General features: G+C 44.4%; 1 protein-coding gene across 5 annotated transcripts in view; it reads left to right on the forward strand.

The window, feature by feature from the left end:
• LOC134077005 (alpha-tectorin-like) overlaps positions 1 to 15,363 on the forward strand; it is a 28,893-nt gene extending 13,530 nt beyond the window's left edge. For all 5 annotated transcript variants that reach the window (XM_062532345.1, XM_062532343.1, XM_062532344.1 and 2 more), the window contains 22 exons: positions 1,051 to 1,326; positions 3,200 to 3,295; positions 3,391 to 3,544; positions 4,155 to 4,411; positions 4,522 to 4,668; positions 4,769 to 5,348; positions 5,446 to 6,029; positions 6,159 to 6,720; positions 6,828 to 7,426; positions 7,741 to 8,305; positions 8,403 to 8,599; positions 8,707 to 8,916; positions 9,036 to 9,224; positions 9,341 to 9,630; positions 9,883 to 10,151; positions 10,366 to 10,485; positions 10,594 to 10,778; positions 11,053 to 11,213; positions 11,362 to 11,607; positions 12,659 to 12,821; positions 14,266 to 14,368; positions 14,668 to 15,363. In XM_062532345.1, coding sequence (XP_062388329.1) covers positions 1,051 to 1,326; positions 3,200 to 3,295; positions 3,391 to 3,544; positions 4,155 to 4,411; positions 4,522 to 4,668; positions 4,769 to 5,348; positions 5,446 to 6,029; positions 6,159 to 6,720; positions 6,828 to 7,426; positions 7,741 to 8,305; positions 8,403 to 8,599; positions 8,707 to 8,916; positions 9,036 to 9,224; positions 9,341 to 9,630; positions 9,883 to 10,151; positions 10,366 to 10,485; positions 10,594 to 10,778; positions 11,053 to 11,213; positions 11,362 to 11,607; positions 12,659 to 12,821; positions 14,266 to 14,368; positions 14,668 to 14,783 — 6,069 coding nt within the window. In that variant the 3' untranslated portion in view covers positions 14,784 to 15,363. The remainder of the gene's footprint in view (positions 1 to 1,050; positions 1,327 to 3,199; positions 3,296 to 3,390; positions 3,545 to 4,154; positions 4,412 to 4,521; positions 4,669 to 4,768; positions 5,349 to 5,445; positions 6,030 to 6,158; positions 6,721 to 6,827; positions 7,427 to 7,740; positions 8,306 to 8,402; positions 8,600 to 8,706; positions 8,917 to 9,035; positions 9,225 to 9,340; positions 9,631 to 9,882; positions 10,152 to 10,365; positions 10,486 to 10,593; positions 10,779 to 11,052; positions 11,214 to 11,361; positions 11,608 to 12,658; positions 12,822 to 14,265; positions 14,369 to 14,667) is intronic.
• Positions 15,364 to 16,158: the final 795 nt, after the last annotated feature.

A 16,158-nucleotide genomic window follows, 5' to 3' on the forward strand; every position in this document is an offset into this window, starting at 1 on the left:
ATTACCTCCGCCAACGAGGTTATGTTTTCATCGGGGACCGTATGTCTGTCTGTCTGTCTGTCTGTCTGTCTCTCTGTCTGTCTGTCTCTGTTTGTTTGTCTGTTTGTTAGCAGGATAACTCAAAAAGTAATGGATGGTTTTCGATGCTCAGCGGTGTGGCCTAGGCTATTCATACTGGGGGTGCTAACAGTTTGTGACACAATGCTATCCTAAACTTTCACCTCTATGTCCTAATAGAGTTCTGAAGCTTTGAGTACTGGACCTTTTTTTCGATACAATTGGATTGAAAGCTTCACTGGTTCAGAAAGCTTCAGTTCGCCATCACTACAAAGCTGATGGTCTACCAATAAAACCTCAAAATGCAGAGTCAAAGAACAATTGAGGGAGATGCAAGGCCTTTTCTTGAAACAAAGAACCAAAGTGTCAGGAATAAACATTCAAGATGTTGGATGATCTGAAACATTTAAGTGTGACAAAATGCAAAAATAGAACAAATCGGGAAGGGGCAAATACTTTTTCACAGTACTGCTATATGTGTTATGTCATAGTTTTGATGTCTTTAGAACTGTGTAATGTAGAAAATAAAGAATAGCCCTATTCGCACGGGATTAGTATTACCTGTGGACCTCTGGTCATTTTCAAATTATCGCCCCACCTCTGTGTTACTTGCAGCGCATTCGCACGGGATAAGCAAAGTCTGTAAATTACTCTATTTTCACTGACATTACACCCGGATATGTCGTATGCTAACGTCCGAAAACAACGCACAAAGTAGAAAAGATATGCAATTGCAATAGCAATCACTGAGATGCAGATTCGCACGGGATTAGTATTATCACCGGACGTCTGTGTTTGGCGAAATACAGTAGGTAATTTGCGGCGGAATTTTTACTTTACAAATTACAGACATGGCACATTCGCACGGGACTAAGATCTCAGACATTCTCCGCAATTATCACAAATCACCAAAGGTCCACAGGTAATACTAATCCCGTGCGAATAGGGCTAAAGCCCTATGAATGAGTATAAAACCACATCATTTTCTTGCAGGTAAATAACAATGGTGACCTCACCTTTGACAGTCCATGGTACAGATGGTATCCTTACCAATTCCCGGGATATGGGCACCGAGATATCATTGCCCCGTTCTGGACAGATATGGACAACCGAGCCAATGGCATCATATCCTACCGACAGTACACCAACGGCAGTGTTCTCCAGCAAGCCACTACAGACATTAACCAGTACTTCCCTGGAATAATCTTCTCAGCCTCCTGGGTCTTTGTTGCAACATGGGACAAAGTGCCGTACTGGCTCAATGATACAGTAGGTCATTCAATTATACACATACACCAAATGTAATTGTGTGTGTGCATGTAATTTACAAACATGTTATAAAATAGTAAGTGAGCGAGCAAAATGTATTTATAAAATACATTTAAACACGGCTTTCACTGACTAATGTGCTGTACAAAGTAAAACGAATAAAATAAAGAATAAGTAGACAAATAATACAGTAAGAGACCACAACAGCAGACACATAGATCAACAGGAAGGACAGCAGGAGACATGGACAGAGTTACAGATGTGGCAATGGACAGAGAGTTAGGAAGCCGGGAAAGCCCAGATAAAAAAGTTTTGAGCCTAGCCTTAAAAGCAAAAATGGAGGGAGCGCTTTTAATGTCCAGGGGAAATCGGTTCCATAGTTGTGGCACTGTAACTGCAAAGGCTCTGTCACTATTTTGTTTCAGCAATGACCGGGAGACATGGAGAAGAGCTTTATCCATGGCTTTGAGAGACCTGGGGATTTGGTGTAGATGGATGAGGTCATTGATGTAACTAGGGCTGCGTTCAGACTGCAGACGAATCTTGATTCCTTCTCATATCCAGGCTGACTGTCCACACTGCTTTTAGCAAGTTTTCAAATCGGATATGGCTCTGTTCAGACTGGGCCACATTATCAACCGATCTGACAGGTTGCTGTAGCAACGAAAACAAACATGTCTGCCATCAGGAGGAAATACTTGCTTATTCGATGTAATAAAACAGAGCCACAGAACTAAGTGTTGATATAAGCGTTCATTGCATGCATGCATGCGTTTGCGCGACAGACACAATCAGTGGCAAGCTTCGCTTCAAACTGTTGGAAGGCTATTTAATTATTTAACGACATTTAATAGAACAACGTGGATTCTTGCAACTTCCATAGAAACAGAGCAGAAACTGTACTGCACTGTTTAGCACTGAGTATTGTTTAGTCAAATTTTAATATAACATGGTCAAAAGACATAGCCGTAACATAGGCCTATTGTAGCTCCATAACTTGAAATAGATGGGCGATCAGGCGCGTGAAGTCACGTAAGGTCACGTCATGGACATCTGAGTGTTCGGAGCTGTTCAGACGTTTCTGTCCATATCTGATATGAATGTGAATGTGTGAATGAATGTACCTACTGGATGTGGTTTGAATCCGTTTTGCAAAAATTAGATTTCGTGTGATCTGTCACTGTTCAGACTTCAAAAAAAGCACCATGCGATTCCAATCTGGATGGGCTAAAAATCGGATTTTGGATGGCAGTCTGAATGCAGCCTAGGGGACTGCCCATTAAGAGCTTTAAAAACAATCCTAAGGACCTTGAACTGGACTCAGTCAGCAGTATAGCAGTTTTGGACCACCTGAATAAGATTGCGTAGGGACAGGGGGATACCTATAGAGCAACTGTAATAATTCAGCTGTGAATTAAATAAAGTGGATGTTTGTCAGAAATAGAGGTAGACCAATTAATTGGTATATTTATATCCAACTAACATATTAAACCGATTAACAGGCAGGTGCATCTGCAGGCAGCTCTGTGTTATCGTTGCTGTGGAGCATGTGTGATACACAATGCTCCTGTGTCAATTAAATTACCAATACCAGCAGACCTCTAGTCAGAAATCAAAGTAATGAAAGACTGGGAAACAAAGATCTGGAAGTGTGTTTAGTCCATGGTGGTATGTAGTGCAGGTGTCAAACAAATGTATTTTAAAATTAAAAAGATACTTTCTAAAGTGGTCTGCACAGCTGATATACATGAATACATTGTAGATAAATCTAGAATGTACTGTACTTACAGTAGATGAATCTAGAATGTGTGTAAGTTTCACTTTTGAAATACATTATGAAACTTTTCCATAAAAATGCAATATCATGTTTTAGGAGACATCATTCCAAGTGGTTCTGATCTCAGGGAGTCAATACACATTTGTTATGATGAACTATGGAGTCATCGCCCCAACTCAATGGAATGTCCAGGTAAGCCTACAAAATTACATTCATTGCGGGATTAAATGCTTTGGAAAAGAAATAAGGTGGTTGTCTTCCTCACATTCACTTCATTCTGCTTTCAGGCTGGCTATGACACAGTTAGTTCCATTCATCATTTTTCAATTCCTGGATCATTCATGAGCAACATTACAAATATAAGGCTCACAAGCAATGTTAACACACCAGGTCGTTGGGTGTTCAGAACTGACCATGGTCTAAGGGGCTGTCATTTCAAAAGTGAGTGTTTATCTTAACCCTAACCTGTCCAATACATTGCAAATGTATCAGTGGTATTTCAATAGTTCGGTTGGTAATTTTGTTAATCGACATGAGCATGACATCCATAACCATAAAGAAGTATTTACACTTAAATTTAATGACCTACTCTTTTGTTACAGCTGATTCTAAACCATCACATAAGGGTAGAAGCAGACAACATGATTAAAGAAAACTATATTTTTGTAACCTTAAGGAAGCAGACAACATGATTAAAGATAACTCTATTTTTGTAACCTTAAAGCAATCACAAAACATAAATACAGCGTATACTATATCCAATCAAACGTCTAGGTAAGAGATGGTGTAAGAGAATATGCTTCAATGGCCAAAATGAAAAGTTAGTGCCCAACAGAGAGAGTGTACACATCCATAAATACCCAGCCATATCCCATCGACAGGTGTGTACAATGACTAATTGATATCGCCAGGCCTGCACTGCCTGTGCACTGACTGCACAGAGCCTGATGTGGGGGTTGTAACACTTTACATAACCTCATGCCACTGGTACCAACATAGCATAATATTTGGTGAAAAACACTTGTTTTTAATTGTGCTGGATCTCCTTCAGACTCTTCTGTGCAGGTGGGGGACTCTTTCTGGAGTGATGGCACCTGTCAGCAGAGATGCACCTGCGTCAGTGGAGGCCTCCTCCAGTGCCAGCAGCAGCCCTGCAGCTTCTCCCAGGCGTGTCGTCCAGCATCCTTCCAGTACTCCTGCCAGAATATTCAGCGCCGCACCTGCACCATCTCTGGAGACCCCCACTACTACACCTTTGATGGGAAACTCTTTCACTTCCAGGGAACCTGCACATACATCCTCTCAGAGGTATTATAAAGTTAAAGATACCTTTAAAGATATGAGTTCATTACGTTTCTTTATTAATATTTTTGTATTTGTTTAGAGCTCAAGGCTTAATGTTCTTGAATGTCTGCTAGGCTTGTGGCAATGGACTGCCGTACTACCGGATTGAAGGGAAGAATGAACATCGGGGCAGCACACATGTGTCTTGGACTCGTCTTGTTAGAGTGTGGGTTTATGATGAGGAAATTGAACTTGTCAAAGGCAACCAGTACCAAGCAATGGTAAGCACAACATGAATGCATACCAAATACCCCCAGACATGAAATATATATTTTAAGTTCAAACTGCTCAAGTCATATTAATGGTAGTAATCTCCTTCAGGTGAATGGTAGCTTTGTGACGACCCCATTTACCCTCCGACAAGGGTCCATCCGAGTCTACCAATCAGGTTTCTCTGTGGCTGTGAGTACAGACTTTGGCCTGCTGGTCACCTACGATGCCAATCACCATGTTAGAATCTCAGTACCCTATGAGTACCAGAACGCAACCTGCGGCCTGTGTGGCAACTTCAACTTCCACCCTCATGATGACTTCAGAACCCGCGCTGGGCAGCTTGTGAGCTCAGACGTGGAGTTTGCTAACAGCTGGAAGGCGGAAGGGGACACTGATCCTAGCTGCCAGGACGTGCGATGTGCAGGACTTGCTTGTGCTGCCTGTACCGATAGTCAAAGGACTCTTTATGGAAACACGGCCCACTGTGGTATCTTAAGCAACAGTGTCGGTCCGTTTGCCTCCTGTCACTCTGGGCTGTCTCCACAGACCTTTGTAGAAAACTGTGTGTATGATCTGTGTGTGGGTGATGGCTACCAGCCCATCCTCTGCCAAGCACTCAATGTGTACGCTGCCCAGTGCCAACAAGAGGGCATCCAGTTGGGCCAGTGGAGAAGCCCGGGATTCTGTGGTGGGTGCTGCTTCTGTAACCAGTAAACACTTCATGTTGGAAAGGTGGTTTTGACAGGAATTTAATGCATTCTGCTTGCTGCTTTCTGCTTCCACAGAAATCCCCTGTCCAGCCAACAGTCACTTTGAATCTCAAGGAACTGGATGCCCTGCAACCTGCAGCAACCCCAACTCCCCCCAGAATTGCCCTCTGCCCAACCAGGAGAGCTGCATCTGCAATGCTGGCTATGTCCTAAGCGGTGGGGAATGTGTTCGGCAGAATGACTGTGGCTGCACCTTCGAGGGGCGGTACTACACAGCTGGGGAGACAGTGGTGCTAGACCAGGACTGTGGTAGGCGTTGCCACTGTACTCAAGGGTCAATGACCTGCCAGGCACACAGCTGCAATGAGCTTGAGGTGTGTGGGGTCCATGGTGGTGTGCGGGGCTGCAGACCTGTCAGCTACTCCACCTGCTGGGTGGAGGGCTTGGGGTCCTACCGCACATTTGATGGACAGACCTTCAACTACCCAGGTGCCTGTAGTCTGACACTGGCTAGGGTCAGGGGACAATCACAATTACCTCACTTTCAAGTAACTGTTGAGAAAGTTCCCACAGGCCCAAGAGAATTTGTCAGACATCTGCAGTTTGAAGCAGAAGGAACACAAGTCTCGGTGGAGATGGGAGAGGGGGGCACAACTAAGGTACAGGATCTATGTTTACACCCTTAAAAAAATAGAGATATAAAAATAGTGTGTCTGATACAACAACGTTTTACACTTCCAATACCATGATACACATCTGCAAGTATAAACCTAATGTTCTCCCATCAGGTGGATGGGCAAACAGTGGGCCTTCCGTTCAGCGTCGGCCCCGGTCATATTCGCATCTACCACAGCAGTGTAATGGGTGTTGTCATAGAGACCAACTTTGGAGTGTTGGTAAGAGCTGACTGGCCACACGTCATCCGCATCACCGCTCCAGGCAACTACAACGGCACTCTAGGAGGCCTGTGTGGAAATCTGAATGGAGACCCTCATGACGACTTCTTCTCCCCTACTGGAATTCCCCTCAACGACTCTCAGCAGTTTGGGGACAGCTGGAGAGATGGCTCCCTGTCAACACACTGTGTAGAACCTCAGGTCTGGGAACCCGGACACTACCAGAACACCAGCCAGTTTAGGGACCTCTGCGGCATCATGGGATGGGCACATGGGCCTTTTGGCCAGTGCCAAGCAAGTCTTGATCCCTGGAGCCAAATTGAAGACTGTGTCCAGACTCTAGTGAGGTCGCAAGGTGCTCGAGAGGGACTGTGCGAGGCACTGCGTGGCTTCTCCCTGCTTTGCCAACAGAGTGGCATCATAGTTGGGGAATGGAGGAACATCACTAACTGTGGTAAGGGAGTGAAATTCATTTTAATCCCAACTTCTTAAAACATATTATAATAAATATAGCAGAAGAAATAAGTTTGAAATGGACTGATCTGTCATTCCTTGTTATAGATGCAACCTGCCCAACTTACAGCCATTATGACCTATGTGGTACGTCCTGCCCAGCTTCCTGCCCAAGCCTGTCTTTCCCCTTCCTGTGCACCCAGCAGTGCCAGGAGGGGTGCCAGTGTAATGACGGGTTCCTCCTGAGTGGGGATCGCTGTGTGCCACCCACGGGTTGTGGCTGCCACCACGGCGGGCGTTACAGACAGAGTGGAGAGCGCTACTGGTACGGCGAGGAGTGCCAGTTCCAGTGCCAATGTAATGGCATTACTGGGCAGTCACAATGCACCGCCTCTTCTTGTGCTGCTCAGGAGTCTTGTCGAGTCGTGGATGGACAGTATGGCTGCCATCCCAAACCTGAGGCCACCTGCTCGGCCTCTGGAGACCCACACTACACCTCCTTCGACAGACGCACCTTTGACTTCCAGGGCTCTTGTCATTACGTCCTGGCATCAGTTTGCAATGGAACACAAGATCTACCTCACTTTCAGGTAGAGGCCAGGAACGAGGCATGGAATGGTCTGCAGGTCTCCATCACTGTGGCTGTTTACGTCAATGTGTCTGGACATCTCGTGTACATCTCAAAATACAACCAGGGGACTGTGCAGGTAAGGATCAAATTCAGGTCTTTTTTTCAGATCATCTTTAGCTACTGGACAATGTTCTTCGTCCACCATGGTAGAACAAGTTTCTGAAACAGCTTGAAGTTTGCATATTGTGCTTGAAGTATACTGAGCCAATTTGTTTTAGAAAAAACAATAAGTCAGAACAGTGGAACAAGAGATACTGTGCTTGCTTTGTAATTTACCACCTGCATCTACCTGTAATGTACCACCTGTTTGGTATTTAACCCTCTTCAAGTGAAGTTTAAAGAGAGTTTATGAAAACAAGTTACATAACATCCTATATACCTCTGACTTAGGTGAATGGGGAGACAAGAAACTTGCCGATTCTTCTTGATCAGGGAAGAGTGTCGGTATACGCCAATGGGCTTCACACATTTGTGAAAACAGACTTTGGTCTAACTGTCAGTTATGACGGCCGGTGGGTGTTGGACATCACAGTACCATCCAACTACAGTGGAGCTACATGCGGTTTGTGTGGTAACTTCAACGGCTTCCAGGGTGATGACTTCACGGTCCATAATGGCAGTTCAGGCTCTGTTGCCCTCCCTGTCTCTGAGTTTGGGGACTACTGGAAGGTTGATGATGGCATTCCCTGTACTGGAGGATGTGGAAACTCCTGCCCAGTGTGCCAAGATGACTCGACAGCCCGTGCCTTGTGTGAGCTACTCAGAGCTAGCAATGGACCACTGAGCTTCTGCCATTCCCATGTGGATCCCCAGCAATTCTTCAACGACTGTGTGTTTGACGTGTGCTTGTCTGGGGACAGAAACGAAGTCCTCTGCCGTGCAATGGAAGCATACGTCAGTGCATGCCAAGAGAAAAATGTCATTGTTTACCCCTGGAGACAAAACTCCACCTGCCGTAAGTCTCTAGGACCCGACTTACACTGATTAAATTTGTGGTTTGATTGGTGGATTAGAATATTTGAAAAGTGATAAAACCATACCCATGTCAACAGAAATGGAGTGTCCAGAAAACAGCCACTACGATCTGTGTGGTACAGAGTGTGGGCACACCTGTGCCAGCAGCATTGATGCCAGCTGTGACAGGACGTGTGCTGAGGGCTGTTTCTGCAATGATGGATTTGTGAGGAGCGGGGGGCGCTGTGTGCCTGTGGAGCAGTGTGGCTGTCTTTATGACGGCTTCTACTTTGAAGTAAGTAGAACCTGACCAAGAGGATGGCATGTGTCTCACACAGTGATTTTATTAACTCATGACTATTAGCAAGTAAATTAAATCTCAGTGTTATTTGTGTCTGATAGATCGGAGAACAGTTCTGGACACAAGACTGTTCGCAGCGCTGTGAGTGTTTTGCCCCCAATGACCTTCGCTGTATCCAGTCCTCTTGCCCTCCAAGTCAGGAATGCTCAGTCAAAGATGGCCGACGGGGTTGCTATGGTCAAAAGTCAACCTGCACAGTCTGGGGAGACCCTCACTACTTCACCTTTGATGGGGCTGTGGCTCACTTTCAGGTAGAACAAACAGTACAGAAATCTAAAAAGGAAACCAAAAGCGTGATCCTAAATCCTGAAAGAGATGTTTTCACCATCTTAACACAAGTTTTAAACATGTTCTAAATATCCAACTCCAGGGCACCTGTGCTTATGAGATTACCCACACCTGTGGCAACATGAGTGATGATGCCTTGGCCTTCCGCATAGTAGCAGCTAACAGGCACCGTGGCAACTTAGTTGTGTCGTTTGTGTCCACTGTGGATGTGTGGCTCTCTCAGGGAGGAGTTCAAAGCCACATCAGCATTGGACAGAACAGGAGAGTCAAGGTACCTCTTAAACTGCAGAACTTCTCTGATTGTGCACAAAAGGGTACAGTCAATAAGTACATGTTCTTGGAGTTCAGTTTATAAACATGTTTGCTTACCTCTTCTGTTTTTTGTAGGTTGATGGTCAAGATAACAATGCAAACAGCATACAGGTTGGCTCCCTGGCACAGCTGACTCGAGAGTCAGGATTTGTGGTTGTGAATGCCTCAGGAGAGCTGGTGGTCCAGTTTGATGGTCGTAGTAGACTGCTAGTCAGACTGAGTCCAGATTATCACCAAACTGTGTGTGGAATGTGTGGCAATCGCAATGGCAACCCAGCAGATGACAAAGTTCTGCCCAATGGCACTCTGGCCCAGACGGACAATGAATTCGGTCAAAGTTGGAAATCAGATGCAAGCAGTCCTGGGTGAGTGAGAGTTATTGGAAAAATTTTACATTTGTTTAGAATTTCAAACTATAGAATAAATTGATTGACAATAACTTGATAACCTTTATGCTCAAAAATGTGTAATATGTCAACTGTTTGGCAGACTGGCCTAAAAATCTGAGCGGTTGTTCCTTTATCTTGAAGGCAATGCTGCCAGGTACACTTTAAACCTCACACACAAAACACGTCTTACTACTACAGTACTTGTTTCTTTCTCGTCACCTTCCCTAGATGTGGAGCCAGTGACCGAATTGGAGACGACACGTGTGTATTTGAAGCAGAATACACAGATCTGTGCAGCATCATCACCAACAGCAGTGGCCCATTTCAGCAGTGCCACCTACATGTTGACCCACAGGCCTACTTCACTTCCTGTGTGTACGATCTCTGTGCCTACACACCAGCCAATGGCATGCTGTGCTCAGCAGTGGAGGCCTATGAGACAGCTTGCAATGTGCTGGGGCTCCACACACCAGAATGGCGTTCTGCACTGCATTGCTGTGAGTACATCAAGTTCACATTACTTTCACTTCCTGCCGCACTGATACAGTGATGTGTAGATAATACAATGTAGATATTGCATTAAAGATCAGGCATTTCTTTCTACAGCCGAGAACCCTTTCGCAATTATGTAAGCATATAATTGCCTATGGCTTTGTGTAATTACTCAATTGTGCAATTAAGCAACATGTGTCGTCATATGTTCTTGAACAGCTGCAGTCGACCCTTGTGAAGAGCTGGACTGCACTGAGGATGAGTGGTGTGGCCAGAAGGATGGAGTCTACGGCTGCTTCTGCAATGAGGATCACCCGAGATCTCATCCTGAGTGCTATGGTAAGGTTTCATTAGATCTACTGTATTACTGTAAAGCTGCTGATGTTGACATGGCATGTTGAACAGAAGTGTTTTAAATGTCATTATTTCCTCCACCCTCTCTCTCAGACTCTCAGGAGTTCTGTTCCAGCAGTACAGGCACCATGTCTTTGTCTCGCTGCCAGCTGTTTGAGGCAGGCTTCTTGGCTGACTCCCTCCGCCTCAATGACCCCAGCTGCAACGGCACACTCCAAGATGGCAGAGTGGAGTTCCTCTTCGACAATGACAACCACATTTGTGGGACCTCACTAAGGGTACAACAGCTTTGCCCTCATTTTAATGCAACCCGGTCATTATTTTTATCCAGAAGAATAATTACTGATCTTGGTGATAGTCAGTACAATAAGCAATTACATACAGAGCTCTTCTTTGGTGGAGTATTATCTTTAGGTATTGTTCTGTGAGCAAAGCCAAAAGACCTTTATACCTCTGGAAGTCCTCCAAAGAACAATCTAAATATCATATTCGGCAGAACATCATAGTTGTCACGGACATTTACCCCTGTGTGTGCTGTGTGTTGGCCAACAGAGTAACAGCACCCACTTCATCTATGAGAACTCCATCCATGGAGAGGCCAACTCAGCCAGCGGTCCCATCAGCAGAGAGAGACAGATAAACCTGCTCTTCAGCTGTGTCTACCCCCTCACACAGACCCTCTCCATGAATATAGAAATCAACCCACTGGAGAGGTTTGTTCTTCCCTCTATCACTCCATGTTCATGCTTTACTCCATGTTAGTTTGCAGTGCCTTACCGCAGTGATCAAACACAATCATAAGACTTTGTATGAACTGAATTCTACTATTCATCAGTCATCTACATGTGTTTGTTTCTTCAGCCAAATTACTAAGAAGCTACCAGGAGGGGAAGGAAGCTACCATGTCCGTATGATTCCCTATGAAGATGCAGGATTCTCCCATGCGTTCTCTGGGAGGGTGAACGTGGAAGTGAATCAGCAGATCTACGTGGCTGTTCAAGTGGATGGAGTAGATAGCCGCCAGATCGCCATGGTGATCGACTCCTGCTGGGCCACTCCTGTCGATCAGCCAAACTACCACATCCGATGGGACCTCATCAGAAACGAGTAAGAAATATAAAGAAAGACCTATAACACACCTACTGCTAGACTCACCTGCTCTTCACCCTACTACCAGAATATCACCTGTTCTTTACCCTAATACCAGACTACCACCTACTATAAAGTAACAGACTAGTAGTAGTAGGGGTGAATTGGCAAAAAAAAAGGATGATTTGATACTATTGCGATATTTGGGCCATGATACGATATTATTGCGATTCTTGACATTGAGATACAACAAGTAATGCGATCCGATTCTCCGATATATTGCTATTCACGTCTCCCATACTATTCGAAGGCATTACAAAAAATGAGGAAAATAACATGGTGCATGTCAACGTCCTTACTATTCGGTTTCGTTGAAACCGAAATACGAAAATGACCCTGATGAAGGCGTCGTGAGCACCTCACAAGGTGTGCGTTTACTCATTCAAACGAAACCGAAATACACTCGTCAAAGTGAAAGAAGACGGAATGCTGTTAAATGTGAGGCCATTTTTGTTTGAAATTGCAGTTGAATGCACAACGAAACGCCACAACAAGTTGCACCTTAAGCAATTTAATGTTATCAGAGTAAACCCTGAGTAAACTCGACTCGAATAAAAGTAAAATAGATAATGGAATTCTATAATTAAGTATTGCGATACTTTGAGCTTCTGGTATCGATATAAGTGCGTGCACAAAATATTGTGATACTGAATAGAATCGATTTTCCCCCCACCACTAAAAAGTAGTCGGACTGAGGTCCGATCCCTGAACCCATGGTGTGATTATGTGGACAAAAGCACCTGCTAAATACCAGTCAACTACTACCTGTTATTTTCCGTACTACCAGACTATCACACCTGTAAATTAATGAGGACCCTGCAAGCACATGTTCTTAAATCTCATCAAAAATTACTCTGCGGACGACGCTCTTAACACAAAACCTGCAGCTTATAAATTATAGGCATTGATATTACAGAAAGGATTCCTAATTTGTCTTCTTCCCCTTTTCCGACCCAGTGCACATAAGCCTTGCTGTTGTCATCACTTGGATGTGTGTCTGTCTCTCTAGGTGTGCTAACCCCAATGACAACACAGTGGAGCTGGTGGAGAATGGGGTCAGCACAACAGGCCGATTCTCCTTCAGGATGTTCACCTTCCATGCAAACTCCTCCAAGGTTTACCTGCACTGCAGCATCCACCTGTGCTTGATGGCAAACAATGACTGCACAGCTGTAAGTTCAACACATGCAATCCACGGCAGGGAGACATTGTAGTAGTGGCAGCATAGTGGCTAAGGAGCTAGGCTAGCAAGTAGTAACCAGAAAAGAAAAATCCCTGGCTTCCGGGTCCAGTATCATCGAATCAGCGGGAGTGTTCGATAAACATAAGCCATATTTGAATCGTATGATTTAGCCAGATCTGAGCAGCGATGCGTGATTGAACGCACTCACTGTTTTGACAATTCAGAATCAGGAAATCAGGGAATTTTCTTCCTGCAGATACAGGTCTTGTTATAACCTCTCTTTACACTTCTAATGGTTTACAGAACTTTGGTTTGTTTGTAGAGGCCTTCACTAGACTACCACAGAAGTGTATTAGCATTGTCTGGGCAGTGTTTCCCACACATAGCCACATATTGCGTTTCGTTATTCTTTTATTTATTTATTTAATCTTATTTTGAAACGCTATTGAAAAACACGCAGCATTCGTAAAGCTGAATTTCCTTTCCCTGCGCTCCCTCTCTGTCACTCGCGCATCTGTCTCTCATACACACAAACACGCACAGCCCCTACCTACCCTCCGTGCACACCGCGGCTGTCTGTCTCCATGAAAACCAACGAGATCATCGGTGGTCGCACTGATGCACCTGACGCTGCTCGGTTAGAAGCATGAAGTTCTCCCGCAACTTTTGCAGTCTACTGTTTGGTAAAGTAAACTCATTCTCCTTGGCGCGCTCTCGTGCGCGCTCAATGGACAGCCGCCCTCCACATGCACATTTAATCCAAATAAAACATTCACAATCGTGGACGCATTGACGCACAGAAGACGACTAGCTAAATTACTGTTATATTCGGTTAGCATCATTAGTAGGCTATGCTGCAGACATTTGATTAAAACTCTTGCATTCAAGTTGACTGACCAACAATGTTTTTCAACTCCAAGACTTAAAAGGGCCTGTCTCAAGGAGAAAAAGTATTAGCTTACCTTGAAACTTAAACACATGTGGGGAAACTGAACAGTCCAACCAGTAGAGTATGATAAGCTTAGCCTGCTATGTTTACAATATTTTGAGGCTTCAACCAGACAGCTGAATTTAAGAAGTGGAGTTGTAATATGAATAGTAGGCTATAATCTGCATAAAGTTTGCTGTTATGAATATCAGAAATGTCAGTATAGGCCTATATAATGTAAATAATTACATAATGTGTGTGTGTTTCAAATAAAGACAAGCTTCACATCTTGGTAAAAAGACATGGGGCGACCACCACACATTGCCTTCTAATCTGTGGGAAACACTAACATTTTTTAAATGCTCCCTGCCCCCTTAGCATTTACTGTAAGTCCATTCAGTGATGTTTAAAGTTGTTAACTACAGTAAATAGACCTTAGGTTGTAAAAAAGACATCTATTCTGAGCTGGTCCAGCAACATTTCCTCTTTCTCTTCCTGTTTACAGCACTGTTACCCAGGTTACCATCAGAGGCATCGTCGTTCTGTTGACTTCCATGACAGCGCCTCCATCTCACTGGGGCCTCTGGTTTTGGCCAATGGCAATGAAGGTAAACAATGATGATTCAACATTGACTGTTGTCCTTCATTTACTGTAATCATTGTAGTCTGATTTTTTCCCCTTTGTTTGAAATGTAATTCAGCAATATATGATGGCATCCATACCTTTAACATCTGAGGAAACCATCATTGTGACACTAGTTTTGCTGGTGTTGTTGCAGTTTGTCAGTTTGTTCACCTGAAAACAATTGTCTTTGTTATCGATACCAGAAAACTACCCTCCTATTAGCAATATCTGACATTCCGCTATCTATAATCTCAATTGTTTTTTTTTTGTGTTTTTTTCCAGAGGGGAGAAACGTGTTTGTCCCGCCACCTGTGAGGGTGTCTAAGACCTCGGGTCTGACGGCATCTCTGGTGGTCCTGCTCCTGTCTGTTCTCCCTGTCAGGGCTCTGCTCATCTAACACACAACAACAGCACAGCTACCCAACAACTACACAACTTAACACGACACACAGTACAGTTACATTACAGCTACACAACACGGCACAACACATAGCACAGTTACACAACACCTACACACAATGCAACACAACATACAGCACAGTTGCACAACAGCTACACAACACAACACACAGCACAGCTACACTCAGTGAACAGTAGGCCTAACCATAGTAATAGGAATAGGCGAAGGGCATACTGTATGGACCAACAGAAAAGTCAGTCTGGTTATCTAATTAAACTACACACACTGTGATGTAAAATTTCTACAGGGTTTTCTGACACATTTTTTTTACAGGAAAGTTCCTTTCAACATTTTAAGATGTACAAATACTGTGATTTGTGGGCTTATATGGAGTGTTCTAGAACCCTGGGCTTTTTTCAGGATAGCTTTGATTTGTTCTTGGTCATTTTAAGGGCCATCTATATTGTACTACATATCTATGCTATCCAAATATGACATGGATGTGTATCACTTATATGATGTAATAAAATGTACATATGTCTTATATTGACCTATAAATAAAGGGGAAAATGTGTAAATGTATGGTCCTATTCCATATCCATATTTACCTGTCTTATCACTGTCAGAGCACACAGACTCTGTACATGGAGGTAAAGTTTAAAATAAGACAGACGAAGGGGATATTACACCGGGTTAAAAGATCCAAGGTTATGACGGGTAACCGAAAAGAGTCACAGGCACAGAAGATTAGAAAACTTAACTGAACAGGATCGGGAAGGGGACCCAGGAGGAGACCAGGAAGGCATAGGAGCAGGCATGGGGAAATTAAGGAGAGGGAGGCCAGGAGCTGAAGGGAGAACACTTCAAGGAAGTCATCCCAGATGAGGCTAGACAAAGACTGAGAGGAGACAGGGGTTTAAATAGGGAGTGAGTCTAATTGCACACGGGTGCAGGTCATCAGTCTGTTGGGGGATGTAAAAGGAAGATAGAAGCTGCAGGAGAGGTAGGGGTTTTACGTGGCTGGAAGAGAACTTGGAGTGACTGTGACAACCACAATGTGTTCATTGTATTTATTATGTATCGCCTTCTTCCTCCTCACTCTCTCTCTCTCTCTCTCACACACACACACACACACACACATACACACCTAACTGCCCTCCTACCCCACCTTAACCTACAGTAACTCCCCACATACTCAGCACACTGGTCACCCCCCCCCCCCCCTACATACACACACACACTTGGCCCCTTACCAGCATCTTATTAAGCCCCACACACACAGCACACTGCTCCCCCCCCCAACACACACACACACACACATACACACCTAACTGCCCTCCTACCCCACCTTAACCTACAGTAACTCCCCACAT

Source organism: Sardina pilchardus, chromosome 3 (assembly GCF_963854185.1).
Source record: "Sardina pilchardus chromosome 3, fSarPil1.1, whole genome shotgun sequence".
NCBI lineage: Eukaryota > Metazoa > Chordata > Actinopteri > Clupeiformes > Clupeidae > Sardina > Sardina pilchardus.